This window comes from Bipolaris maydis, assembly GCF_028858645.1.
Source record: "Bipolaris maydis strain C4 unplaced genomic scaffold PSV08scaffold_1, whole genome shotgun sequence".
NCBI lineage: Eukaryota > Fungi > Ascomycota > Dothideomycetes > Pleosporales > Pleosporaceae > Bipolaris > Bipolaris maydis.
In genome coordinates, this window is record NW_027093857.1 from 3,384,611 (window position 1) to 3,412,289 (window position 27,679).

Genomic DNA, 27,679 nt, shown 5'->3' on the forward strand with positions numbered 1-27,679 from the left:
ACCGACCACCTCCATGCACTGCGGCAAGGAATGGTACTAAGCCGATTTATCACTCTCCAGCTATCGAGTGACAGTATACGATGTGGTTTTACTCGAGTTGAGGCTAACTATCACATGTCTTTACGTCTGATGGATAGTGTCCCTTCGAGTGACCAAGGTAGGCAACATCCTAGGCGATTTATTTATGTTCTGCTTGCAGTGTATAAAACAGCATGCAAGATACTCCCTGCTGGTAGTGAATGCTTTCAATAGATCAGCCGCATCTACTCTGCAGACATGTCACATTGTCTAGAGTGCAAGTACGTCGCTTCATGCTGTGAAGGCAGGGCAAAGATGCGAGTATGCAGTCTTATGTGATGCTGTCAGCTTGGGTAAGTTTCTGTCGGTGCAACAATGCATGCCATTCTCTGAGTTTTTACTTGTGATATTTGTATTCTTGAGTTCATAGATATGGAAACTATTATTCTTAACTGAACTGTTAATAACTGTACTACAAAAGTGTGAACAGAGGCTACATGTGCTAAGCCAAGCCGTCGTGTTCGAGGCGATACGCTGCTCGCCAAAAGTAGCCCCCGCGTGCACGTCCTCGCGAAAAACTTCCCCGCTAGAAAGTTCACTACTCGAAGCTCGACCGCAAGTCGCGACTTTTAACCTCCACTCCCAAGTTGCGATTTTTTGTGCGCAGCCATGTCAAACTCCCCGGATGACGCCGCGCGGCCCGCGAAACGTGCGCGACTTGACAATGATTGTGTTCCTACGTTCTCCGCAAGCAACGCTGCGCCAGCAGCAACCCTACAGTCTATTTCCTCTGCGCCTGCAGGAATTGACGCCGAGCTGGAGCGCGAAGTGCGCGCTGGAATAATGGAATATGTGTGCCCGGACAATCTCGGGTTCACGGGCGTGTTAAAGCAAAGATACACCGATTTCTTGGTCAACGAGATTGGACTCGACGGGCAGGTACTGCACCTGAGAAGCACAGAAGTGGAAGCAAAGAAGAGTGCAAAGGCGACGGAAGTTAAAGAAGACGCAAAGCCGACCGAGACGGGCGCAAAGGATGAAAAGATTGACACAGACATGAAGGATGCGGAAACTGGAGAGGCTACGCTGCCTGTACCAGTGGCAGTTCCTGCCGAGACCAAGAACACAGAGACCAATGGCGAGGAAATTCTTGGACAGGTCAAGGCTACTGGCCAGGAAGCAGGAGAAACCGTGAGTAGTGACAGGATGCAAGTGCTTATTCATACTGACGCAATGTAGATTACAGACGAAGACCGCGAAACACTAGATTCGATATTTGGTCGCCAGACTACGGAGGACATTATCAAACTTGTGCAACAAGTACGAAAGCGAGAATCGAAAAAGGCCAAGGACTTCAAGCCAGTCATATCACCGCCCATTACAGACAAGGATATGCGTACCAAAGCACATCAAAGCCTTCGCCGGATATTTCCCAACTTGCTGGAAAGTGCCATGGAGAATGACCAGTCAATCCGCATCAAAGCCACGCCCCCAGCAGAGCGTAAGAACAAAAAGGCAAAGGGGGGAAGCCGGGACCGAGAGGACCAGGGCAGGCGGAGAGGCGGTTTGGATTGGGAGGAGCTGGGTGGTGAATACCTGCACTTCAATCTATACAAAGAGAACAAGGACACAATGGAGGTTGTAGGCTTTCTCGGCAGCAAGCTCAACTGCGGAACTAAAGGCTTCGGCTTTGCAGGTACAAAGGATAGGAGGGCATGTACCGTGCAGAGAGTGTGCGTCAAGCGTCAGACGGCGCAGCGTATACAGAGTTTTAACAAAGTGCTGTTCAATGCTGCGGTGGGTGACTTTGAGCATTCCCATCATGATATCAAGCTGGGCGACTTGATGGGCAACGAGTTCACAATCACACTACGAGACTGCCACTTCCAGAGTGAGGAGGGCCTGGACTTTGAGCAACGGCAGAAACTTGCCAACGACGTGGTTCGCAAGGCTATCACCGATTTTTCCGAGAAAGGATTCATCAACTACTACGGCCTCCAGCGCTTCGGCTCTTTTGCCGCCAGCACTGACGCCATCGGCCGCAAGATGCTCCAAGACGACCTCAAAGGCGCAGTCGAAGATCTCCTAGCATACAGCGATGTCGCCCTCGCCGCCGCTGAAGGTACCTCGACCGACCCAGCCATCCAAGTCTCCCAAGATGACCGCAACCGCGCCAAAGCCCTCCATATCTGGAAAACCACTGGCAACGGTAGCGAAGCCCTGAACCTACTCCCCCGAAAATTCACCGCCGAACGCAACATCATCCAGCACCTCAGCTCACGCAACAGCAAAACCGGCCGCCATGACCGCAAAACCGACTGGCAAGGCGCCCTAATGACCATCCCCCGCACTCTCCGCCTAATGTACGTCCACGCCTACCAATCCCTCGTCTGGAACACCGTCGCCGGCAAGCGCTGGGCAACCTACGGCTCCCAAGTCGTCCAAGGCGACCTCGTCCTCGTCCACGAGCACCGCGATAAAGAAGTCAACCCCACCAACCGTACGCAACAGCAACCCGACACAAGCCTGGATCAAGACGGCGAAACAATCATAAACCCCCACGGCACCGAAAACGCTCTCGCCCCCGAATCAAACTTTGAACGCGCCCGCCCCCTTTCCGCCGCCGAAGCCGCATCTGGCGCCTACACAATCTACGACGTTGTTCTCCCCCAGCCCGGATTCGACGTCGAGTACCCGCCCAACCCCATCGGCGCTTTCTACAAGACTTTTATGGCGAGCGAACAGGGCGGGGGGCTCGATCCACAGAACATGCGAAGGTCGTGGCGGGAAGTCAGTCTCAGTGGCGGATATCGCAAGTTTCTGGCCAGGCCGCTGAGAGAGGTGGGTTATGAGGTGCATGGGTATGCGAGGGTGGACGAGCAGTTTGTGCAGACGGATTTGGAGGTGTTGGGCAGGGAGAGGGATGGTGCTGGGGCCAAGGCGGAGGCCGAGGTGCGAGTAGAAGATGGAGAAGAGAAAGAAGAAAAAGACAAGATTGCAGTGGTGATCAAGTTGCAACTTGGAAGTAGCCAGTATGCTACCATGGCGCTGCGGGAGTTGATGAAGGCGGGGGGTGTCAAGGCGTTTAAACCAGAGTTTATGGGGGGAAGGTGAATAGAATATGAAGGGGGTCACGATAAATCAATCAATCAATCAAAGACGACAATTCTCTTGACTTTGCCACAGTCCCACGTCCAATACCGATCCTATTCATCATGAATCCCCTACCCTTCTCCCCAGCCCCACGCATATCTATATATACAAACCCCCCCCCCCCCCCCCCCCTTAGTCCATCCCACTCGCACGCACGCACACGCCTTCTCTCCATGTAAATGCAAACACCAACCGCGCCTTTATGCTACCCCCTTCATCTCCTTTCTTCTGCAATTTCCCTCGTACTCTGAACACCCCAGAACGAACGAAAACAAAAAAACAAAAAAATGAAAAATCTCATATCCATTCACATCATAAATGTTATCATTTTTCCGAGCAAGAAAGCAAACAAACAGACAGACAAAAAGCGAAAGAGGCAAGGAGGGAAAGATTAACGTCGGATAACCGGGCGATGTGGAAAAAACGAAAAAAAAAACTTGCGAAGAAAAGAGCAAGAGCGTTCTAGCCACATGAGACAGGTAGTCTGAAAAGCCAGCAGACAAATGTGGTGTGGTGTGCAAGGAAGACCGTGTATGTGGGTGTTGATTGTATCGGATGTGTTGATTTTCTTCTTTTTTTTTCGCACATGTATAATATGAGGTGACCGTGAAAAGACATGTAGGTTGTGTGAGTTTGCTTTGCGGATAAAGGGGTAGGTAAAATCCAGGGTGATGCTTTCGGATTGAACTGGGGGCAAGATGCTGGTATGATGCTGGCAGGCACGAACGAAAAACCAAACCATCTCCCTTCTCTTTTGTACGCAACCATTTCACCCTCTAAATACCGATTTATGTGTAAGCGGCGAATCAAGCGGGACAGGCGGTCCTCTCGACCGTCCAGCCCGTACAAGCGGCGTCTGTCCCGTACAAAAAACGCACACGTACACCGGCGGTAAACTCCCCTTGTCTAACCCCACACATATAATATGCAGCCACATATTGCAAGATTCGCACTGTACCATAGGTTTATCATCGTCATCGACAAGACCATTACAAATACACCGCGTGCTTTCGCTCGAAAAGTTGCTTCGGTCCGTCGACGGTGTAGTCGTCACGGAGCGGTTTAAGGAATTGGAGTAAGGATCGTAGTGGCCGTGGTTTCCGGTATTATTAAGTTCAGCGGAGGCAGCAGCAGCAGCAGCCCAGCGTTGATTGTGGGCTTTGAGCGTGTTCTGAGAGGCACGTTCTGAGGGAGTTAGCAAAGCAAGAGGAGACTAGCTTGCAACCACCGTACCAATCCGTTGCTGCCTCGCCCCAACGACCTTTTTCAGAGCGCCCAAAGCGTTGCCCGGAGAGTCGGGCATATGATCTTGGTTGTCTCTGGAGTTCTTGGTCGAAGGGGGAAGGTCCATGATGCCGGTTCGCCTTGTGGAATTATCGCTAGCAGATCTGCCTGCAAGCCGCAGTTTCTCCAGCGAAGGTTTGTCGAATGAGGCCACGCCTGGGCGTGAAGTAGATCGTGTCATTTTGAGAGAGTTGCTTCTTTCATGGCTATCGCTTTCCACTCGTGCATATTTTGGTGCTCGACGTTCAGGCTGTGGTACGGTGAAGGATGTTTTACGACTAATCACCGCTCCTGGCTCGTCTTCCTCCGACTCGCTATCATCCGCTCCGTACAGACCGGGGTACTGCCGCCGAAGGTCCTGCTGAGAGGATTGGCGTAGAGCCTTTGGAGTCTTGTCTTCATCCCCAGCAAGTACAGTTTCTGTACGAGCACGACCTGTCTCGTCAATGATAAGCCGTGTCCGTGGTCGTCGTATCTCTGGGATAGACTTGAGCGAACCGCCGCTTTGACGCTTGAGAGGTGAGGGGCGCCGTGGTATGTTCGAGGCATTACTTGGTATGGCCGTCCAAGGTTCCATGAGAGGCGCTCTCGATGTTCTTACTCCACCATCGGTGTTACTCCGATGAAGGACAGGCCTCACGTCATCTACTGAGCCAGAGGAAGAACTTGTATTACTGCGAGAATGCTGACCCCTTGCCTTTTTCGCCATCTCCCTTTCAGCCTGTGCATCTCGCAACTGCGTCTCATACGGCTGTCTTGAGCTCAAGTCCACATTGGATAGTTGGGGCATAGCACCAAAAGAAGCAGTCATGTCGGGATTAGAAAAACTAAAGAGCATGCTGGGATCTACACCAGTAGTTGCAGATGCAAACGAGTCTTGCCGTGACATTTGCCCCTGATCCATGTGGCAATTTGCAAACGACATTGGTCCGGGCGAAGCCTGGAAACTCTGGAAGCCCGGCGTCTGCATAATGTTAGCGGCATGGTGCATGCTTTGCCAGTTCATGCCCTGATCCATTCTCTGTGGCGTAGGGGCAAATCCATCTACGCCCATGGGTAAATCAAGATCCATGTGCATGCCATCATTCGCCGGATCCCAGAACAGCCGTGATTGCGGCATGGGTGGTGCCGTCATGTGCCCATTGCTAGGAAACTGCATCATATCCGGCGTGTACTGCAGACTGCCAAAGCCAAATGGAGTCTGATCGAAGAGCGCTTCTGACGGCGGCATCTGGCTAGGGGTCCTATGTATGACCGTAGCCGGTGTGGCCACTCCATTCCCAGCACTCTGTTGTAGACTCTGCCTAGACGAGTCATCCCTTGTCGGGGGCGGTGTTTGCATTTGCGAAAAGTCCATGGTGACAGGCCGAGATACCCCACGATGATCTTGCGGTGGCCCTCGTGCCCCGGCGGCGGCGTTCTTCAGCTGGCCGAGATCAGGCGAGGACGCCAGTCTGCGCGAGACGTCGACTGGCGGCAGAGGCAGGTTCTGAGGAGCAAAGTGGTTGACATGGAACTCGGGGTCTTCGGGGGTGCGGACGGGCTGGCTGTACGAGCTCGACGGCCGGTCTATGGGCGTCGACAAAGCGAACAGGGGCGCTTGGACAGGGGTATGCTGGGCATTGGGTAGCGGGGTTGCCCAGGCGTCGAGGAAGTGCGAATGAGGAGCCGTATCAGTGATTGGAGTCTTGAGGGGAGCGTCCGGAAAGGTCAGCGACTTTGGTGTTGAGGATGGACTTGGTAGAGGCCAGTCGGTCGATCTAGCGTGTGACCCACGTTAGCCTAGGGCACATGCAGGTGCAAGCCGATGTACGGAGAAAAACAAAACCGGGCAAGCGGTCAATGGGAGCAGATGGGGAAGTAGCAAGGAGACGAGGAAGAAGGAGAAGAAGAAACATGTTGGTTTGTAGGGAATTGGGCGAGTTTTACTGGAATACAGTTTCGGGGGGAGAGAGCGCCTAGGGCCGGTGGGCAACAAGCTTCAGATGGCAACCGTGCGGTGCTGCCTGCCCCTCTGCCTACCCCAAACCCCCATTGGGACTGACTTGTGTCAGATTCGACGCTTAAGCCAGGCAGAGAAACCATGGACGACGGCGGATGGTTGTGACGGTGAAGCTTGTGGCACCGGCCCCGACAGTAGCACATGTCTCCTTGGGCCTAGGGCTTGAGAGAGAGAAAGGGTGCACGTAGGGGGTGGGAATCGGGCAAAAGGGAAACCGTACGCATATGTATGCTGATCCAGACTCATAGCCAGCCCGGTAACACAGCGTTGCTGTCCTACGGAGCATGTAGCGACCAATATAAGACGACGGCGGCGGGTGGTGGAAGCGAGGCGTTGGGTGGAAGGGTGAGCGGTGTAGACGGCAGGTGTCGTGGCCGAGATGGATAGATGGGGGGTTGTCTGTGTTTGTGTCTGTCTGTCTGTATGTATGTATGTTTATCTGCAGGCTGGAGCAAAAAGGGTTGAGCTAGTAGTCAAGGAGAGACGTGTGGTGGGTGTTGGGTAGCAGGCTGCAGGCGGTGATACCTCGACGACGACACTGGTCACGGACAGCAAGCGGCGCAGTAAAAGGCTCTCTGGCGAGGAAGAAACGGTGAAAGGTTTCTTCGCGTACTAGGCAGCGAGCGCAGTGGGGCCGGGCAAAGAGTCTGAAGCTGCAAATGCAAAAGACGTATAGTTCGGCGAAGAAGGAGAAATCGTGACAAGTACCCCGATCGTGGCCCACCAAGCAGCAGCAGCGCTTGCAAACACGGGTGCTGAGGGACGCCGGGCTCGCCGTCTCTGCTGAGGCCTAGCAGCAGTCGTCTAGCTCAGGTACCGAGCCGCATGGGCCGTCCATAACGACATGGCGAGGCTGGCATCATTGGGTGGTGACGGCAGGGAGGGAGCCCGTGGAGGAATCGTCTTGCATCGCCGACGCCGCGCCCAGCCTAGCAGCGAATAAGGTGAACGGCCGGGCCCCAGGAAAAAGACATGACTATACATTACACATGGATGACCTAGTAGTATCTCCCTACACAAAACCACACATAGAGAGAGATAGAGAGAAGACGACGACGACCTCCACCATGGCCTTTTGCCCGTGAACGGCAGCGTGCTGCAACAAGGCGATGGGTTAAACATAGACCTGACAAGGCCCGACGACTCGAGGCCCTAGATACTATGCCCTACCAAGGCCCTCCCCCATGCGCCAAGTCCGGGCCTTCTACACTCTAGAGTCCCTCCTTCGCCAGCCACTCATGCGCCCCAATGTCATGGTCCCCTCCCTTGTCTTGATTCCTCCCTTTCCATACTTACGAATAAGATCACACCTTGCATCTTCCAACTAAAATACCACGGAAACAAGCAAAGCCAAAAAAAACACATCCCCCATTATCCCAGATAAAGAAAGCGAAAAGAAAGTCCGTTCTTTTTCTTTTCAAAGTACAATGCCAGCTGGCAAAAGCCTTTCTCTCCGTATGTGTGTCAGCAATATGCACCGCGCCATCCCTCCCCCAAATCCCCCGCCAAGCCAAGCACATGGACGAATCTAGCCGTCATATCCTTATGCGAAATCTCCCCCTCCCCATTATTTACCCCGATACACAAACTGCCTCTCTCTTTTACCTACCCGTGAACAAAAAAAACCCCTTCATCGCCTAACTCATCAACCGCATGCGCTCTTTTCTCTACTTTCTCCGCATCACCAGGTCGAGGGGGATGGCGTGCTAATTTTGGCCCCAGCGCTCTCCCGCCCGATTAGCTTGCAGTTAAGCGTGTGGTATATACGTGGTGGAAGCGTCATTGACATTTTTTTGCATGTGTGTTAATTTCCGACCCCTCCTACCTCCCTACCTTACCTCCACAATTCCAACTTTGTGTCCGGAGGGTGTGCGTGTGCGTGTGGGGGATCGAGCTCGCTCCGTGGAACGATAGATCGTCCGGCTCGATGGATGTGGATGGACGGACGGACGTAACTGTACCTGGTCGGTATCGCCTCCTGTTTTAGATCCGAGCGGCTGCGTCTTGCATGCAAGGTACCGTCGCGAACTATCAGCTGCTGTCTTTCTCTCCCTTCTGTTGATCAGCTTGTTGGCGTGGCTCGTTGACTAGTAAGTATAGTGCCCATGTTCCCAGCTGCAGTTGGAATATGGGATCCCGGTGAGCATGCAAGTCGGGGGGTTCAAATGCCCGTCAAGAAAGATGTGGGCAGATATGATAGTATGCTGAATCGGCTGGGAAACAAAACCTCTCTGTTTCCAGCAGGAAATGTTACATTTCCACTCTCAGCTTGCAGCCCACCGCATCCCACCATCCCGTACCTGACGTCAGTGCCAAGCATAGCGCGTACAACCCGCAACGCTCCGGCAAACCGATTGGCCCATATCCCGTTGACGCGATCGAATGGCCTCTATACTAGTTTGTTGCGCTGACAACCGTACCGGCTTGTGTATCAGGTGTTGCTAGTAAATCGAGATGGGAGATCCCAAGATATGGTCCTTGTTGCTAATCAGGAAAGACAAAAAAAGGAGTTTTAGGAGAAAGGGGACTGGGAATGAGGCTGTGAGGTAAGGGAGCAGAGCAGGATTGCTTGGGTGGGTTTACTGGTTGTGATAGACGGATGTGGCGGTTCGTTGATTCGCGACTTCCTCAACAGGAAATAGAAGTAATGGTGCACGCACCTCATCTCAACATGCATGGAGTTTGGGTACTATGGGAATTTATTTGCCTTGTAGAACTTGGCGAGAAAAAGCAAGAACAATGAAAGTATGTTCCTGGTTACATCTAACTCCCAGCAAACACGGTCGTGATCAAACAACGATATCCGAAGCGGCGGAATGGTAACATACAGCACTCACATCACCATAGATAAGAGCATTTAGCAAACGTCATTGAATTATTTTCGCCAAAGATGCAGAAAACCAGTACCAACTACCCATATACATGTCAACTAAAAACCCCATAAACGCATTCCGGAACGAAAACCCGACAAACGCCAGACAAAAAGACCAATACAAGTATATACACAAAATAACAACCCGCCAAATACCCTGCCTTTGTCATCACCTTGTAGTATACGCCCTGGCATACCGCTCACCCTGAACCTCCCCATCCTCCATAAACGACATGCCATCCTCTGGATCATCAAACGGCGAGCGCGCCAAGCACACAGGACTGGTAGGAAGTCGAACACTGCTGTGTCGAGAGTTGCTCGTGAAGCTCGGTGGAGGCACGCTATTGGGTCGGTAGGGCGGCGGTGGACCTGACAAGCTGTAGCTATCGGAAAAGGGGTCGACGGACATGCGGGGGTTAGAGGTGATGGAGACCATGTCTGAGGTATCCATGCCGGTGAGGTAGGCGCCATTGGAAGATGATACGATGGGGCCTATGATTATGGGCTGGGGTTGGTTCCAGCCAGATGTTGGTGGGAGATGGCTTGGAGGCGCAGTGTAATTTTGTGATACAGCCACTGCTGGTATCGGCGCGGGTAATGGTGCCATGTGAGGACGTATCGTGGGTGAGCCTGGCTCCAACTTCATTTCCTGCGCAGCAGCTTCTGCCCTGCGCTTCTTGCGCCTGCGCAGACACAGCAGAGTTACTCCCCCAATTAACACAAGGATTATGACGGGCACTATAGCTGCTGCAGCATACACTGGCGCCTTGTCGGTACCCTTGTCAGACCATTCCCATCCAGAGGGCCGGCCTCCATACGAACCAATGGTTGGTGATGATGATGCTCCAGTTGTTGTTGGAAAACCATTGGTTATTGACAATAACAGAGTCGAATCCAACTCGGGATATGGTGTTTCTGTAAGGGCTGCTGTTTTCGATATAGACATTTCCCAAGGGTTCGTCGTGGCAGCGTGGCCTCCATATGGATATGGAGGCCAAGGTAGCGTTGAAGGGTATCCATCGGGGCGTGTGCTGGGACGACGTCTTGTCTGAGTATCGGCGTCGTCGAGAGACTGTGTCTGAAAAGCCATGGATGTGGGCTCACTTTGTTCCGCGGGCGCTTCTGAATGTAAACTTATCGTCGTGACAATTGTCACATAAAAGTCGTCCTGGGTAACCCATGGCGGAGGGCCCCGTTCCTCTTTTTCCCAACCGTCTTGCTGGGGAGCCATTGCGGCTGAGGTGATCTGCTGACGAGACGATTTGGGGCAGACAGATGGACTGCAGTAAGTGGCAGGTATCAAGACCAGTCAGAAGACGGATGTGCAGTGAGATGTCTGATCACTCAAGTATAGCCGGTTTAGAGGCTGGGCTATGGTGGTGGTTGTCCGCGTCCTGGCCAGTAGCAGGAGATGCGGGGCCGAGAGGAATGCCAGGGCTGACCTGGTTTCTTGAATGGATGACGCGAGATAAGATGGCAACTTTTATGGAAGTTTACGTCTCGATTAGACTGATTGACAATCTTGGAGTACTTGACTGCAAAGAATAGACGGGCTGGAATAGAGAGGTGAAGCAGGAGGGGAGCACATAACAACACTCCAAGCTGAAGAGGCGCAGGCATGTTGCTGTTATCTGGCGCCATGTGCGATGCTGCAGGCCGTCAGGCCAACCAGCCCCAAGTCCGGTGTGCCGGCAGAAGGCATTCGACTTCATTGGCCACAGGCTGCGATGGCCGTTCCAGCCATAGCCCCAACCTGCGGGTGTTGGAGACAAGTAACCCCACTGGCTCGGAATTGGGTATTTTAGGCTTGGAGAGGAGGCTAGTCGTCGATCTAACAAAGCTTAGTCGATGCAAACACCGTATTCTCCGGGTTGTGTGGACATGGTGCGTTGTTGTGCTCCATCGCTCCGATGCACCCCTCTTGTCTTGTGTGACGGGCCTGTTTGTTTCAGCTGGAAGAGGGAGTGTCCTGATCGACACGGGAAAAGCAAATGCGGGTGTACTAATAATCAGCCTTTACACATGCTACGCCTACTCCCCACCGCGCGGAGATCCCTCTGCGGGGCGGTTGGTGCCGAACATGATTGGCCGAGAGGATGTTATCCGGGGGATCCTGGGAGTAAGTGAGTGGTAATGGGCCCATTTCTTGTCTTGGTGGTTACAAGTATATTCCCGTTCGGGCAATGAACGATGCCTCCACCACAGAGGCGGAGCCGCGGCAATGTCAAGGTGTAATGCGGAGCGGGAGATTCTTATTTCCGGCGGCCGTTCCCGCTCCTCTCCCATGACCTTGCTGCTTGTGTCGAAGATGCTCGTCACATGTTCGCATCAAAACAACTGCTCACGTCGTGCATGCAGCCAGAACAATAACAATCACAGAGGCGAGAGCGTGTGCACCTGGCATCCCAAAACGAGTCCGGCTGCTACGTGGCATCGGGTCGCGGTGGGTGATGCGGAGATGCGGCCCAGCCTGACAGTTGCTGGAGCAGCGCTTGGCTGGTGATCTCATCGGCCGCACGTGCGTCGATCTGCTATCCGCGGACACCTTCACCACGCCTAACTCGACACATACTCTCCGCCAGCATGGACAAATTCAAGAGTGTAGCCAAGAGTGGCTGGCACCCAGAGAAAGAACGCGCCAACAGCGGGAGCAGTGCAGGGGGGCAAAGCGATTCCAAGATTGGACAAGTGGTATGCAAAGACACATTTCTCTGACAGGCATGCATTCTGACTTGCTTCTGATATATAGAAAGGCTGGGTTGGCAAGGCCAAGGGCAAGGATCTTCACGCAGAAGCTGCCCGTCAACATCAATCTACGCCTCTGTCGTCGTTGAAAGACCCGGCCTCGTTTGCTCCACCGCCAAAGCGCCTCGACTACAATGCAGGCTCTTCAGCAGCAGCGAGCGCCTGTTCGCCCACCGGAGTGGCATCTGCTCCCACTACAGGGGCTAAGCAGAGGCTACAGGAGAGGGAAGAGGCGCGGCGAAGAGCAGAAGAAGAAGCCAACAAGCCGGCCCCAGGACCATATAGATCCGACACGACCGGATTGAGCACTGCCCATCTACCCAAACCCCCAGCCTTCCGACCGGGTGCTGCTTCAGCAGCGTCACCAGCACCTCCTCCCAAGCCGAAGCCTAGCCTCCCTCCCCGGCTACCTCCGCGACAGAACTCTTATCCCGACGAGTTTACGCCACCTCCTCCACCGACATACAACGAAGCCACACAGCAAGGGACACCGGCACAAGGGGTCATGAACCAGGCTGCGTTGGGTCGCCTTGGGCAGGCGGGTGTAGCAGTTACGGGCTTGGGCATTGGTCGGACGGCATCACCTCCAGTGCCGCCTCGGGCGAATCCGTCCCCTCCCATACCGTCGCGTGCGAAGCCCTCACCACCAGTACCGCCTCGGCAGAACTCTGGCCTAAGCGTCAATTCGCAGGAAGCACCTACCAATAATCAAGGATCGCAGATGAGCGAGCTGCAAAGTAGGTTTGCAAGATTGTCGGGGCCAAAGTCGCCAGCAGAACCTCCTGCAACGGGTACATCATGGGCGGACAAGCAGGCCGCGCTGCGTACGGCGAGCAATCTGCACAATGACCCTTCCAAGGTGTCTGTCTCTGATCTGAAAGGAGCGGCGTCGACAGCGAACAACTTCCACCAACAACACGGCGAGCAGGTTGCATCTGGGTGGAAGTCTGCCAATTCTCTCAACCAAAAGTATGGAATTGCAGCCAAGGTTAACAATCTTGCGTCATCAAGTGCATCACCACCACCGCCAGCACCAGCAGTACAGTCGCCGGTAGCGAATAGCCAGGGAGGGTTGGGAAAGAAGGCCCCTCCCCCACCACCGCCAAAGAAGAAGGATCTAAACGGCGGCGGCGGCGGGGTCTCAAATGAGCCTCCGCCAATCCCGCTGAGCAGCAAGCCCAAGTTCTGAAGCTGTGATGACAGATTGGGTGTCCTTGGATAGACGTGCATGTACATATGTAGTCGAAATAATATACCGGCTGTTGTGATAATGTTCCCCGCATGTATTATCGTCGCTGTCTCCCCCCCAAGTCACCTTGCCAGTTACGGCCCAGCGGCTCTGTTCCGCAGCTTTATTAGGCTTGGGCTGGACCCTCGACGTGTTCGCTACGTACAATCCCTGCCCGAATTTTTTGCATCTTTTTTTTGTTGACCAGATCTGGATCTGGTGGCAATTGAACAGCACTGTGGACCGGATGGGGTTTTGGCATCGAGAGCGAATGAAAGAGACACGTATATGCATTCACGCACACATAGAAACATGGCCTGCACTTCCTAATAGCGTTAGGCTTGCGAGGCTCACGGCAGCGGCAACAAACTCCCAAGGCCAAGTCTTTGAGCGTTTTGTTACTTGTGGCTAGGGGGGACTGGGGACTGGGGCCTCGGCACGTCATAGCGATGTTATTCGCCCAAAAATGTTGCGTCGCCGCTAAAATCCTCACCAAAACCAAGAGTCCCGTCCAGGTCCATTGCCTGCTCTTTCCAGCTTCCGGTCCGATGCACCTTTACTAAATACGTGGTCCCCCCGAGTCTATCTGTGCGCATTGCTCTCGGTATAACTTGTCTTCGCTGCCCCGGATTCGTGTGTTGGAACTGTCAATTGCGCAAACAACACTGGCCATTGCGCGTCTTGGGGTGATAAAAACAACACAACAAAGAACCCAATCGCAACCGTCTCACTCTCCCTCTGCTGTTGCCCGGGCCTCGTACCCACGACAGCTATCCCCACCTCTCGAGGCTTATCGACGACGCCGCTGCTTAGCGTAACGGCTCGGGATTGGGCCTTACCGAACCGCAGAAAACTTCCCTCGCGGCCCCTTCACCACACCGGACCATCACCACGCCCTGCGACCTCCGAGTTAAACCATCCACACACCGAGCCATCATGTCTGGCGCAGGTCCTTCTCTGCACCCCGGCGACTGGCCGTCGAGAGCAGTCTTTCAGTTCCCTCCCGACGCTGCGCCCTCGCCCATCCCACCTCCGTGGACCGGCGAGGCGACGTTTGCGAACCCATTTCCCATTCCTGAGGACATCTACCAGGGCGCTTTGTCCTACAAGGTCCCGCTGACCATTGCCTCTGTCTACTTTGTCACCGTCACCTACGTCAACTGGTACAACCGCCAGCATGGAAACAAGCCGTGGAGGATCGCCAAAACCCGACCCTTCTTCGCGTTTGTCATCTTCCACAACGTCTTCTTGGCCGTCTACTCGGCCATCACCTGCGTCGCCATGATCCGCTGCCTCAAGCACTCCTTCCCCCACTACAGCGAGCCCAACGCCGTCGTTGGCACCATCGACGCCCTCTGCAAGATCCACGGCCCCCGCGGACTTGGCGACGCCGTTACCTTCAACAACACCAATGACTCTTGGAGCAGCCTCAACCCAAACATTGCCTTGGCTGCCAGCGGTCTTCCCGACAGCTCCGATCTCGGCAGGATCTGGAACGAGGGGCTTGCTTTCTGGGGCTGGTGGTTCTATCTCTCCAAGTTCTACGAGGTTCTCGACACGGCCATTATCCTCGCAAAGGGCAAGCGAAGCACCACCCTCCAAAAGTACCACCACGCCGGTGCCATGCTGTCCATGTGGGCTGGTATGCGCTTCATGTCCCCACCCATCTGGATGTTTGCTCTGGTCAACTCTGGAATCCACGCTATGATGGTAAGAATCTCTACCCTTTGCTCCAGATGGACGCCTGCTAATTCTTCTAGTACACCTACTACACTGTATCAGCCCTCGGCTACCGTGTCCCCAATGTCGTCAAGCGGACCCTCACCACGCTGCAAATTACCCAATTCCTCGTCGGTTCCGCCTTTGCCGCTATGCACCTCTTCATTTCCTACACCGTCCCCGTCTCGGTCGCATACAAGGTTGCTGAGAAGGTTGCCCAGAAGGCTGCTCCCGAGGCGGTCGCGTCTACAGTCTCTTCTGCAGTCGCCTCTGCTACTGAGTCTGTTGCCGAGGCTTTGCCTACTGTAACTGGCGTTGCCGTTGCCTTCCTCAGGAAGCTCATCTACCGTGCAGCTGGTGACGAGGGTCTTGCGGAGAACATTGCCGTCCCTGGTCAACCCATTGCAGTCCGCCAGCAGCAGCCACTACAAGAGGCAGCCACTGCGGTGCCCACTCCTCTGCACAACGCTGTACACAACTTGCTCCACCCTCACGAGACTATCGAGAAGACCTTCTACCGCACCGAGTACCAGACGGTTCCTTGTGTCGATACTTCCGGTCAGGCCTTCGCCATCTACGTCAATCTGATCTACCTCGCCCCTCTGACCTTCCTCTTTATGCGATTCTTCTTCAAGTCCTACCTCCGCCGCTCGTCTCCCAACACCAAGCGCTCGAAGCCCCGCACCATTTCCGACGCAGCTGGCGATGCTAGCCGCAAGGTAGAGCGCGAACTCGACTCGCTGGACAAGTCAGCTGAAGATGCCATCTCATCGGGTGTGAACATTGCTAGGGATGCTGTTCGTGGAAGGCGACCAGTCAATGCCACGGTCAAGGACGAGAGGCAAGGTAGCATGAGCCCGGCCAACCAAAAGTTTCTAGACAATGTCAGCCGCAGAGTCAGCCAGAAGCTACACGAGCTTGACGAGGGTACCGAGGCTTCTGCCCAAAAGGCAAAGCAGATTGCCAGGGAGGTTGTTGCCAAGGCTGAGCAGGCTGGCCACAAGGTCGACCAAGCATACGAAGACAATGAAGAGGATGTGGCTGAGAAGGCAAAGATGAACGGCAACCATCAAAATGGGCTGACGGATGCCGAAGTTGCAAAGCCCGAGTCCGAGCCCGAGCCAAAGGACGTTAACAACACATTGAAGAAGGGCGACGGGCTGTTCTAGATGGACAGTTGTAGCACTGTCACAAGCAAATGCATCCAACCCGAAGGGAAAGGAATCATCTAGCTTTTAGCGGATCCCAAAGCTTGGTTGACGCCGCACTACTCCTACCAACATCGGGTTCGGAGTTTTCTTTTTTTCGCCTTGAACCGGCTTTTGAGCGCTGTATTAGAACCTGGTTGAGCGAGATCCAGACTTTTCTTCTTCAGGCTTAAACCTCCCCCTGGCACGTTTTGCAAAGGGCGTACGGAGAAGAAGGAGCAAAAAGCGTTTTTTGGAGAATCATGGCGTATAACAATTTTTTTAAAACTATGTTTGACAAATAGGGCTGGGTGCTATGGACGGTATGGGGCGAATTGTGGAGGGGTTGGGTTTTTTTGGTTTTTTGTTTGTATTTAAGGAAAATTAAGGTCCGTGAAGGATGGAAATGGAAACGGGGCCCCAAGCCTTGTGTCTTTTAATTTTTTTTTTCTGTTTCAAATGACTTTCAATGCCAGATTAATGTTTCTTTTTTTCTTTCCGAACGATTTGTCTCGCTATACTGCTTGGATATCATTACCACTCTTGAAACACAACACCAGAGTGTTATCATCAGAGTGAGAGTTACTTGTACATACCACACGCCTATCGTATATCCACCCCATACCCTCCAAGCCCACCCCCCAACTCCAACCGTTCCTCCCTCTCCCTCTCCCTTACCTTGTCCCCTCTTTCCCTCGTCGTCGTGGTCGCCACAACCGCCCCATTATGAGCCTTCTTCTCGCCGACACCTCTTCCGCCAACAGCACCAGCATTATCGTCATCATTCCTTGCAAAAACCTGCAAGCCACGCAGATGGGTATCCTTTCCATTCTGGTGATTTTCGAGGATCTTGACTTGGAGGAGATGGCAGCGTAGGGTGGGCATTTTGGGGGCGCGGGGGCTGCGGGAAGGGGGGATGCGGCGTGGGAAGGAGGAGCTTGGGTGGGAGGGGGTGAAGGAGGTGAAGGGGGCGCGGGGGTAGTGGAGGGAAGGGGTTGAGGTTGGATGGAGGGAGGGGGTGGAGGTGTAGATGTTGGGTTGGTCGAAGGAGGAGGTGGGGAGGGGGGTGTGGAGGTGCGGTGGGGGGAAGGGGACGGCGTTTTCCGAGTCGGAAGATAGGTCTTGGTGGGGTGTTTGGGTTGGGACTGGGGTGGTGGTGTCTGTGAGGAGGTGGTGTCGTTGAACATTTGTGGTGGTGGGAGGAGGGTTGGCTTGGTCTTCATTGTCGTCGTTGTCGTCGTCGCCTTGGTCGTCGCCTTGGTCGTCGCTGTCTACGTCGCCGACACCTGAGAAGTCGGCCCAGATCCAGCCTCGGGGGCTTTCAAGTCGCATTTCTCCCCATTCTTGGAGGTCGTTCATGCCGCTGCCGGCGAGGAAGATGATGCGTGTGGGAGTGTAGGATTCATCTTGCTCAAAGTCGAGATAGAGGCGAAGGCCGACTATGCGGACGAGCTTGAAGAAGTGGATGTTGAGGTAGTGTGGTTGGGGGCCGTCGGATTGCCAGAAGAGATTTGTGTTTGCATGCCGGAGCTGGGGTATTGAGCAGCCTGGTTTGGAAGAGGAGACGGTCCATGAGGCCAAGGTGCTGATTTCACGGAGATATGGCGGTGGTGGGTCCAGATTGGGGAGTGGAGTTGTTTGAGAGGGCGAAGCAAGCGCTTCATCTTCAAGTTCTTCGTCCTCTTCGTCTTCGTTTTCATTTTCGTCTTCCTCGTGACCAGCGTGGTCTTCGTCATCCAGGCCTACTGGGTCGTCGGCCTCGGCTTCGCCCTCATCGTCGGTTGTGTGCTCTTGGCGAGCTCCGAGGTCCATGTCATTGTCTGTGTCATCTGCCTCTGAAGGCGGAGTTGAATGGTGAGGTTGGCCTCGGTGGCGACGTGAAGGCGGCATAATTGGTAGTATACCGGTGAAGTCGACGTCACAATTGGGGATAGAGGAGCAGGCAGAGGCTGCACAAGCAGCAGGGTTCAGGGATTTGTGTGTGTGTGCAGCAATCTGTTTCCGAAAAAGCAAGCTGAGGCTGCATGGCCATCAATGCCGAGCGTATACTAGAGATGTTGGTGTAGTGCGTACGCGCTGCCCTGCTCTAAACAAAGCCGGCAGGGAAGACAGATGCGGACCCACCCGCGGCTCGGAATGCTGGGCCGAGCGCGCAACGCTTCTGTGTGTGTGTGTGTGTGTGTGTGTGTGTGTGTGTGTGTGTGTGTGCTTCGTATGGACTTGTTTTGTGGAGCGTGTGTGGTCAGCGCGGTGCAGAGACGACGGATTAGTCCATGTACGGCGGGTGGAGGAACCAGAGGCCCAGGCTCACGTCGGCCCTATTGCTGCAAATCGCCAGGTACACGCCTACTGCTGCGACGGGCGGAGACGCGTCTACCCGTTCCCACCCTCGCACGCCCACCATTCCCCGCCCACCTACCAATCAACACCACCTGCCAGCATCTTGCTACAATGTCCTCATCGAGATGCCCTTTCGCCCTGCCAATCACAAGCTGCGGGGTCTTTTCTTCAGCCAGACAATATCTGGCACGTCGATCCCTAGGTATAGGTCTGGCCAGCTGCTGTTTCACGACAAATCAGACCATACCAAGCTTTGGGCTGGCCTCCGTCACACGCCTGCTACTAAGTAATCTATCGAGCCAGCGTCGCCGGTAGCCCCTTGACGCCATCCGGGGCTTCGGATGGTCGAGGTTTGATGGCCTGGGGCGGCTTAGTCGTCCTCCGATGCATCCCTGCATAAACTATCTTCATAGTTTGCCTAATCCTGTCCACGCTGCATACACTCCCCTCAACCCATGACTTTAGCAGCTTCACCAACCCTGTTGCTTCTTGCTTTTTTGCGGCACTTTGTTAATCAAAGAAATAACGCGGCACTTTGTGCACTGCCTCTTAGTGTTCTTAATCTGGCCCGCGAACCGTTCCCTCTACAATCCGTCTCTCTCTCTTTCCCTCCCCTATCTATAAGTGACATGTAGCGTTTCCAGCTATTTTTTTTTGGGTCGCGCCAGTTCGTGTCCCGTCAACTGCTTTAGCTTCGCGCTTACATTGTCCAACATATTCGCCTCTTCCTTGGATACGCATCTCTTTTTCTTACCCTCTGGCAATCGAACACCTTGGACGTGCCATCTTCTATCTATCACGACTGGTAGTCACGGCATCATGAATGAACCGGCTCCTGGACAAGTGTCACACCTGGTGGGGCATACTTACAGGCTCATCATCGCCTTTCTTATCCTCGCATGGATCTTCATATCCTTGCGAGTCTACACTCGCACTGTGATTATCTCCAACTTCGGTTGGGACGATATTGCCATGGTATCGGTAGGAGTAGGTACTGATCCCCCGATTCACTCATTCTCTGTTCTGACCTGATTAGGCGATATTCACTGTATACTGTGGAACAATCATTTACATCTTCCACCATGGTGGCGGTACCGTTATAACCGACTTTGATCAATTGAACCACCTGATGAAGGTGCTCGCATTCCGTCACCCTTCTACCACTGCCTAGCTGACTATTGTAGATTGCCACTGTTTCCGAATCCTCCTACGTCTTGACCATGATGCTCATCAAGATATCCCTTGCCATCTTCTTCGCCCGCATTGTAGTCAAGCGATGGCATTTGATGGTCATATACATGTTTGTCACTCTCAGCATCATGTCGTCAATCGCCACCTATTTCTACGTCTTCCTTCGATGCGGCCCAAATCTGGATCAGTATCTCATCCGGGAACTCATGCGAGACTGTACGCCTATTCAACTCGACATATTCATGGCCTACCAGCAAGGTACGACGAGCACCGACCGACTCATAGCCTGTAAGAAGCTAATGTTGGTTCTTTAGCCGTCTTTAATTCCATCACGGATGTCGCCTTCCTTTTCATGCCGGTCTTGCTGCTTTGGAATTCCCCAATGGAGCGACGAGCCAAAATTTCAGTTGGCATCATCTTGGTAGTGGCCACACTGTACGGCCCACAAGACCATATCCAGTCTCAGTGCTAACGTTTGACAGCGGCGCGGTATGCTCACTCATACGATTCAAATATATCAAGGGTGTACTCAAAAATGGCGACTACTTCTACAGAGCCGTCCACATCTGTATGTGGAGTACCATCGAAGTGGGCACCTGCATCATTGCCGGATGCACAGCCACACTAAGACCGCTGATGAAGATTGCCTTGGTTCAAGTACAAGTAACGCTTCCCCTTTCGCGACTTGGTTCTGGAGCACCGCCTACATCCATCACTCTGAAGAGCAGTCAGCAATCAAGCCATCGCTCGTCCCGTATGATACGCACTCTAGACAACGACCTAGAGTACGGAAACGCTGACCCCACGGGATCAACCGCGCTGCTCCCCAAAATTCCCGAGTTTGTTGAGCTGATAGTACGCCCGGACCCTGCCATTCTTGCTCCTGCTGCGGGCAAGACACAACCAAGACCGGGTTCCATGTTCGGATGACTCGGATCCAGACTCAGACACTCATTACTATTGCGCCACCGGTTCGAATAAAGTTTTGCTAGGCCAACAGACTGGACGGATACAGGCGCATCATGTCACATTCCGCAGAGCTTGGTGAGGATTGGGGTGAAGCTAAGCTCGACCATAATGCCGTATTAGGCAACGTCCAGACAACTAGCTTTGGCGATCAGTACGCCCAGCGCACATGGCTTACTACCCCGCGCATTTTCCAACACATGCATGCGAGACATTTTTCGCACCATGTCTGCATTGTGCGACTTGACGGCTTGCAGTACCGGTCTTGACAGGCTGTCGTTATACTATCCTACAACACCGCTGCTTGCAGGCACTGCACTACGTACATACATATACGCAATGGCCACAAAGGTTCCTGACGTAAGGGATGCCATCATCGAGGTGCTCCTCTCTTTCAGCCTCAGGGTTCGGTTTCGCTTGGCCTCTTAATCACGAACACATACATGCGGTACCACCAATAAAACGGACATGAACTCATCCTTGGAGAAAGAAGAACAATTGGATAAACCCTGGCTGCCCTCAAAGTCTACCACCACGCCATCTCCCTCGATGGCACGCCTTGGCGCAACACGGCAAGCGGTTTCCGACGCCCCGTGCCGAGTAAAGACAAGTCCTGCTGCAGATAAGGGCAAACTATATTTACGAATGTTGCACACTACCTTCCCACTCCCCCGTCAACCTTGTTTACGTACCGTAAAACCAGGGTTTTGGCTTGGACTGTATACCGCGCGACTATCTGTGTCCGACTTTTATCGGACATGGCGAATTTCCCTTTAGAGTTTTCGCCACCCCCGAAGCAGCCAACTGGGGGGGGGGGAGTACGTCATCAAAAGAAGAGGTCACAGTCATGTATGTATAACGATGTTTATGATGGAGGGAACCTTTCTTTTCTTTTTCTTTCTAATGTATGATGATGAATGTGAGATAGGACATAGGAAGGAAGTTAGGGCTGCATTAGGGGCGTTGTTTGAGTAGCTTAGTCCCTGCATACCTTTTGTTTGTATATCTGTATAATACTTGTTGAAAGCAATTAAGCATAAATGTACATCACACCTCGTCACATTGCACTTATGCCCAACACATCTTGCCTTTTTTCTCTCTCTCTTCGAAGTACCCGCCTCTCGCACATTCCAATACCTCAGATCTCCTCCTCCCATTTGCACTATCCTCTCCAATGCTCCATGCTTTGCGCTATGCCCATCCGGGCTTTCGCCTTCTCCATCGCCTCCCATCACGCCTTTCAGCCCAACCCCTCAATAAACACATCCACACCGTGCACCTTGGCTTCGAACATCACGTCGATAAACCGATACTCGGCATCGCTCGGGCAAACTACACATCTCATGCGCTTCTCTCACTATTGAAAAAAAGAAAACGGTGCAGCCGAGTTCCGCGTGTGCGTGCGTGCACAAGAGAAAGCACATGATCGTTGTGATGGGTACAAATGCAATCAAAATTTCTACACACATAAATACACAAACATGGATTTAAGCTTATTACCCGATACGATAGTTCGATCGGTATGTTCCAGAGTTGGGGGCGTGGTCGATCTTTTGCATCTCTGATCGGTGAGCTGTGTGTGCTTGGACGGTTGGGCTCAGTGGTTAAGGGGAATGTCCTCTTTTGGGCGGCGAGGATATGGCAGGTAGGTTTATTGATATCTTCATAGCGAATAGGGGAGATAGGGGAGGAGGCGGCGGCGGCGGGAATCAAGGGATTGGTGGGATGGGGTTAAGGTATCGTGACGTTGGGTTGCTGGCAATGGGGTAGGGCAATTCTTGGTTGTTCTTGGTAGTGGGTTTATGCATACTTTATCTTTCTTCTAGGCTAACGGAAGCTGCCCGGGAGTTTTCTATGCTGATGGGAAATTTAGGTTTGGGTCCGACGCTGAGGCTACAGTTTTTTGACTTACATAGCTCTATATTTGCTTCCCTTACTTCTTATGTATATGTTGTGTGAAGTTCATTCCGGTGTTCAAATTCAAAGTCGGTTAGCTTGCTTGTAGTATTCTTGACCTGTTTCAGCTTGTTGAACACGTAAGAAGATACTCTTGGATTGAATTTACCAGTGTACCAAACTTCACTGTAAATGAAGACTTGATTCATGGTCATTCGATCGAAATCGAATTTTTCCGCCTTGTTAGTTTTTCTCATCTGGGTCCGTAGCTACATGTTGGGTCTCGCCAGACAGAACCTGTAAAAGGGGCATATCTTGTCGTTTGCGGCTATGCTGCACTGCGAAATGCAGATCAATATATCCAACATCAGGCAACAGGCACAAGTCCAAGACAATCTTGTTTTTCGTCATGATTCATTCCCGCTACTAATCCCAAGATGCCCGTGCAAATTCTTGGAGACGTAAGTATGGAAATCGTCTTGTGGGTGACTAATATTAAGCTTTGGATCGACGTGTGTTATGACGTCTTCTACTATACTTCCATCTATGGCAAGCCCAGGGGTACAACTTACCGGCTGTTTGGAACAATGCTCCAAACTAGTAGCATCCGAGTTATTCATGCCATCCTCTAATAAGCCTCACTATCAAATGACGATATCATAATGAACATACCATACCCTCGCTTGACTAAATTTTGTCTGCTAACTGAAGACTAAGACTTGCGTCCGAATATGAACATAAGAAACACTATGCATAAAAAAACGACACACCAGTCGGCCTAGATCCATTATTTCAACAGCTCCACATACAAGAAGTGCAAAAACCAAGGTCACGTCACCGCGACAAAAAAAAACCGAAGCCCAAGGGGCTCGAACCCTCAACCTTTGGTGGACAGGCAGACAAGGCCGAAAACCAACGCGCTACCATTGCGCCAAGGCTCCAGTAGATAATTTGATGGAAAGTTGTCGACGTTCAAAATTCATATTGGAAGACGTTCTCAAAGTGAGACAACAGGCCTGACGAGTGTGGGGATCAAGGCATGAATTTGCTTGAATGTGGGGCGGAAGCTTGGCCGAGCGCGTCTACATGCGTCTCCACCCGATGGCTTCCTATCGTTATTAGCAAAACCATGGATGCTCTACTATCATCTCAGTTCAGCGGTGCAGGTAAGCCACAGCTTATTGATAGCAAAGGAATGTTCCTCTTAAATATTCGCTATGGACTATGAGCATTGTGAATGAGTCTGTATTTGACAAATAAATCTAACGACAGTATTTCGAAAACACAAGCACATGTGATGATCAAAAGCTATCAAATTTCTATTTCATGCGCCAGACCATGCTATCGCTAATCGACAAGACAATTGCTATACACGCCCAGTGGTCTCCAACTAACACGGCTGTCAGTCTCAATTCCGGGGCTTCCTCCATAGCTCCTCTACATCGAGTTGCCGAGTTGACTTTACGCCGTTGTTTGGCTGCGAAGCAGAGTACTCAATACCGCAAGATCCGCGGTCCAGAGCAAGGGTATTCAAATCCCAATGTAGTTGCTCTTCCGGATCTGTAGCCAAAGTCGTCCGGGTTCGGTTCTGAACTTGAAGCGGTGCAGAATTAGTCATCGAGGTATTGGACGCCATCAGGGATAGAGATAGAGAGTCGAGCTCGTTGGCAAATTCCATCTCCTCTTTACTGGCCTCCATGGCAGAGCAGATATTACTTGGGCGTGTTTTGGCTTTGAGCTCCATCTCGTAGACTCGCTGGTCACGAGAGAAGTCTGCCTCCAACTGCCGATGTTGGGCATACCATTGATCGTACTGCTCCTGTGACATTTGCTCGATTGGTGGGTACAAGGAGTTGTGCTGCGCTTGTCGCTCTTCCCAAATCTTTGATGCTTCTGCTTGGATGCACTCGTGGCAGATGAAGGCAGCCTCTACGGTGTTTCCGTAAGGCTCGACACAGTTTGCACCGCAGTCTTCGACTAAATCTGTGCGGATGCGATGCGAACACAAGAGCTGATGGTAGAGACGGCCTTGACACGGTGCGAGTCGTTTTGACCGTACATTATTGAATGTCGAGGCTGATGAGGAAGGTTGTGTGGAGGTAGCAAAGCGTGAGGTTGCGCCACCGCTCTCTGCACTTGGCGAACTGGTCCACCCCCATCTACACGCCATGACGAGGTTTGCATGAGACATGACATCGTCTGAGACTTTAGAAGCTGGGGAAGACCGAAAGGCGCTACTTGAGAAATCCATAGTGGGGACAGCTAAAGTCCAAGTTTGAGTTGAGGGTTGTCGATATGGCAGTGCGTCAGCTGACGACGCGTGGTTGCCTTGGAAATGTCCAAATAAGCGAGAGAGATCAAGAGCCAGGAGCAATACCTGCTACTGAAAAGACGACAGATGAATGAGTGGTCAAGGGTGTGGTGAGACAATTGACGTAGTAATTCGTATGGTCTCGTGAAAGCGCATCGTGTGTGTGCACAGGGCACTTGCAGTCGTGTACAACCCACGCTAACTACACCTATCGCAAAGGGCTGGTCGGTTGTTATCGCAATAGCTGTTGGGCAGCCAAAAGTGCATGTTACAGTCGAGGCGGGCCGATAGCGATGTTGGAGCGAGAGTGCGAATAGAAGCCTGATGAATGATGCGCTGCTGGGATGGAAGGTTGTGGACGAGTGAGAGGTGATGAGTCGCGACGCGCTGGGCCACACTCGTGATGGCGCTAAGCTTTGCCCGGGCCGATGACGCTATAGAAGCTTCGAGTTTCGCTGTTGAACACCACCCATTCACACTGGGCGAGCTTTGTATGCAACCAGGCCACAACAAAGTATGCGACATGAGTTGCACGAACAGTATCTTACGGAAATCCAGAAGGATAATCTTCACCATCATGCGACTCGTCATCCGGCGCGGACAACGTCAGGAGGTGGCAAAAAAAGTAACAAGAGGATAGAAATCACTTGACGCATATTACTAACTCTATCTCGTGTGCCCCCCTGCTGTCCTTCAAACTGTTGATATCGGTGTTTTAGACCAAGAATCTGAATCCACGCTCTTGCCCGGCACGTGGGACGCTGTTGATTGCGCCCTCAACATGTTCTCCTCGGTCAAGCCTTTTGTTGAGTCGTACGAGAACGATGCGCATAATGCCCGCCATGATAATCGCCAGCACAGCTGTAGCACAATCTACACTCAAGGGTATGGTCAATTTCGGCTGCCCGTTCTTTGGCTGTGGATACATGTAACTAGCATAAATCGAGCTCGAGTTGCTGACGGCGTTGATGAATGCTAGCGCCGCCGCTCTCTTAGCAGGCGGGCGCGGCAACGAGTTGGAAATCCAGGCCAATACAACGACGTAGCCCGTATACACACCCGGTACCATAAGCATCATGGCAACGTATCGAGGTGCTGTTGTGTGAGTAGCAGCTGCCAGTATAAAGGCGAATACGGCGACACAGAGTGGGAGTACGATGTGAAGGAAGCGTTCGCCTGTACGGTCTGCGTGCCAGGCGTTGAGATAAGTCGTAATGACCGCCAGGAGATAAGGCGGGGCTGTAAGTAACAGTGTTTCGGTGTTCGAGTATCCAAGGGTCTTCACCACAGTTGGGAAGAAGTTCGTCACCGATGCCGACGATACAATAGAAAGGAGCATGATTGTGAGGATCCAGGTCTTGATGTCGACCAAAGCAAGTTTGAGGCCCTGAAAGAAAGTCTGCGCCTCTGAAGATACCCAATCTTCTTCGCCTATGTCTTCTTCTAACCGAAAGACAGCAAGCTGACGTTCTTCATCGGTCAGCCACGACGTTGTGAGTGGGAAGTTTGGTAGTATCCAAAACGCCGAAAGGGCCATGCCGACAGTGATACTTCCCTGCAAAGATTAGCATTTTTTAAACACTCTCTTGGTAAAATTACCTCTATGATGAACACCCAGCGCCACGCTCGCAATCCATGGGTCCCATCCATATTTGCTTTGATGCCAGCTGTGATTAGTCCACCGAAGGCGCCTGATATCAGAGACCCAGAGTACAATGCGGCAGTTCTGAACCCAAGCTCCTTCCTTGTATACCATGCGCTGAGATAGAACAAGCAGCCGGGGAAGCTAGAACTCGTCAGAAGCTAATTTAGAGCATATTCAAGCAACACTCACTATGCAGCCTCCACCACTCCCAGGAAAAATCGACATGCAATCAGTCCGCCAAAATTTTGACATGCCGCTGTAGCTCCGGAGATAGTACCCCAAACAACCATGCAAGCCGGGAGGTAGAGTGCAGGTTTTCCAAACTTATTAAGGAATAGGTTAGAGGGGACTTGCATGAGAATATACCCGACAAAAAGGATGGAGATGATGGTCTAGACAAGGTAAGTAAGTATACGTTCCGCAGCTTTGAACACAATCGAATGGTACAGCCATACCTCATACTGCACACTGGAGAGGTTTAATTCATCTTGGAGACCAGCCAGACGTACAGCAGCGATGTTGTTTCTATCAAGGTAGTCTGGTAGGATTAGTCTCCATCTTGGCCATCACATCACCCTGCGACTTAGTATCAACTCAACTTACTCATGATGTACATCAAAATAACCATGGGCATCAGCCTTGTATCGATTTTCCTTCGCAACCGCTTTTCGGCTAGATCTCGCTCCTCGGGAGTCATAGCAGCCACCAGCGGTGGCGGCTGCAATTTTTGTCTTGAATCATCCTTAATAGAACCTGCTTCAAGTATTACAGGCTCAAGTAGGTCCTCTGCCATTTGCGTTGCAGAGACATCCTTATCATGCTCCGGGGCTGCAACCGTTTTTGTCATGTCTGATCAAACAGCAGGGGTATTCTCCAGCTGTGCTTCTTTGTGTAGGCAAAGTAGAGGTGTGACACCCACCAATTTGTAGGGAAAATGGTGGCTGAACAAGCAAAGAGCGGAAGACAAGATATAACAAGCAATCTTGTGCGGCCTCAAGCTTACTTATACGGAGCTTACTTGGACGGCGGAGCATTAATGGCGGGGATAGCTGCACCCCATATGCAATCTCATCTGCCCGCACCGGGGTAATCGTAATCGCCCGCGCCTATCGTGTCACGATG

The 27,679-nt window shown here is 52.5% G+C and overlaps 8 protein-coding genes across 8 annotated transcripts; 4 read left to right on the forward strand and 4 right to left on the reverse strand.

Moving 5' to 3' along the window:
- The first annotated feature begins 656 nt into the window (after positions 1 to 656).
- PSV08DRAFT_358488 (pseudouridine synthase) lies at positions 657 to 3,191 on the forward strand. Its single transcript, XM_014220066.1, has 2 exons — positions 657 to 1,209; positions 1,258 to 3,191. The coding sequence occupies exons 1-2, from the start codon at positions 688 to 690 to the stop codon at positions 3,130 to 3,132; spliced, it is 2,397 nt and encodes a 798-aa protein (XP_014075541.1). The 5' UTR covers positions 657 to 687; the 3' UTR covers positions 3,133 to 3,191.
- A 562-nt stretch (positions 3,192 to 3,753) lies between these two features.
- Positions 3,754 to 6,726, reverse strand: PSV08DRAFT_406900 (uncharacterized protein). The gene is made up of 3 exons (XM_014220067.2): positions 6,678 to 6,726; positions 4,405 to 6,215; positions 3,754 to 4,356 (listed from the first exon to the last, which is right to left on the reverse strand). Exons 1-3 carry the CDS (start codon positions 6,701 to 6,703, stop codon positions 3,941 to 3,943), a joined length of 2,253 nt encoding a protein of 750 aa, XP_014075542.1. The 5' UTR covers positions 6,704 to 6,726; the 3' UTR covers positions 3,754 to 3,940.
- Positions 6,727 to 9,420: 2,694 nt separating this feature from the next.
- Positions 9,421 to 10,560, reverse strand: PSV08DRAFT_398437 (uncharacterized protein; the record flags this gene model as incomplete). Its single annotated transcript, XM_014220068.2, has 1 exon — positions 9,421 to 10,560. The coding sequence occupies one exon, from the start codon at positions 10,558 to 10,560 to the stop codon at positions 9,499 to 9,501; it is 1,062 nt and encodes a 353-aa protein (XP_014075543.1). The 3' UTR covers positions 9,421 to 9,498.
- A 1,321-nt stretch (positions 10,561 to 11,881) lies between these two features.
- On the forward strand, positions 11,882 to 13,342 carry PSV08DRAFT_406901 (uncharacterized protein). The gene is made up of 2 exons (XM_014220069.1): positions 11,882 to 12,020; positions 12,079 to 13,342. Exons 1-2 carry the CDS (start codon positions 11,913 to 11,915, stop codon positions 13,261 to 13,263), a joined length of 1,293 nt encoding a protein of 430 aa, XP_014075544.1. The 5' UTR covers positions 11,882 to 11,912; the 3' UTR covers positions 13,264 to 13,342.
- Positions 13,343 to 14,238: 896 nt separating this feature from the next.
- Positions 14,239 to 16,667, forward strand: PSV08DRAFT_358492 (GNS1/SUR4 family-domain-containing protein; the record flags this gene model as incomplete). The annotated part of the gene is made up of 2 exons (XM_014220070.2): positions 14,239 to 15,012; positions 15,063 to 16,667. The coding sequence occupies 2 exons, from the start codon at positions 14,239 to 14,241 to the stop codon at positions 16,188 to 16,190; spliced, it is 1,902 nt and encodes a 633-aa protein (XP_014075545.1). The 3' UTR covers positions 16,191 to 16,667.
- Positions 16,668 to 16,811: 144 nt separating this feature from the next.
- PSV08DRAFT_376966 (galactose-binding domain-like protein) lies at positions 16,812 to 18,103 on the reverse strand (the record flags this gene model as incomplete). The annotated part of the gene is made up of 1 exon (XM_014220071.2): positions 16,812 to 18,103. The coding sequence occupies exon 1, from the start codon at positions 18,096 to 18,098 to the stop codon at positions 16,812 to 16,814; it is 1,287 nt and encodes a 428-aa protein (XP_014075546.2). The 5' UTR covers positions 18,099 to 18,103.
- A 1,240-nt stretch (positions 18,104 to 19,343) lies between these two features.
- On the forward strand, positions 19,344 to 20,694 carry PSV08DRAFT_376973 (uncharacterized protein). Its single transcript, XM_014220072.2, has 5 exons — positions 19,344 to 19,535; positions 19,585 to 19,683; positions 19,733 to 19,997; positions 20,054 to 20,174; positions 20,222 to 20,694. Exons 1-5 carry the CDS (start codon positions 19,368 to 19,370, stop codon positions 20,667 to 20,669), a joined length of 1,101 nt encoding a protein of 366 aa, XP_014075547.1. The 5' UTR covers positions 19,344 to 19,367; the 3' UTR covers positions 20,670 to 20,694.
- A 3,071-nt stretch (positions 20,695 to 23,765) lies between these two features.
- On the reverse strand, positions 23,766 to 27,404 carry PSV08DRAFT_398441 (pantothenate transporter liz1; the record flags this gene model as incomplete). Its single annotated transcript, XM_014220076.2, has 6 exons — positions 23,766 to 24,978; positions 25,730 to 26,467; positions 26,512 to 26,698; positions 26,747 to 26,949; positions 27,013 to 27,095; positions 27,161 to 27,404. 6 exons carry the CDS (start codon positions 27,402 to 27,404, stop codon positions 24,010 to 24,012), a joined length of 2,424 nt encoding a protein of 807 aa, XP_014075551.2. The 3' UTR covers positions 23,766 to 24,009.
- Between the last annotated feature and the right edge of the window lie 275 nt (positions 27,405 to 27,679).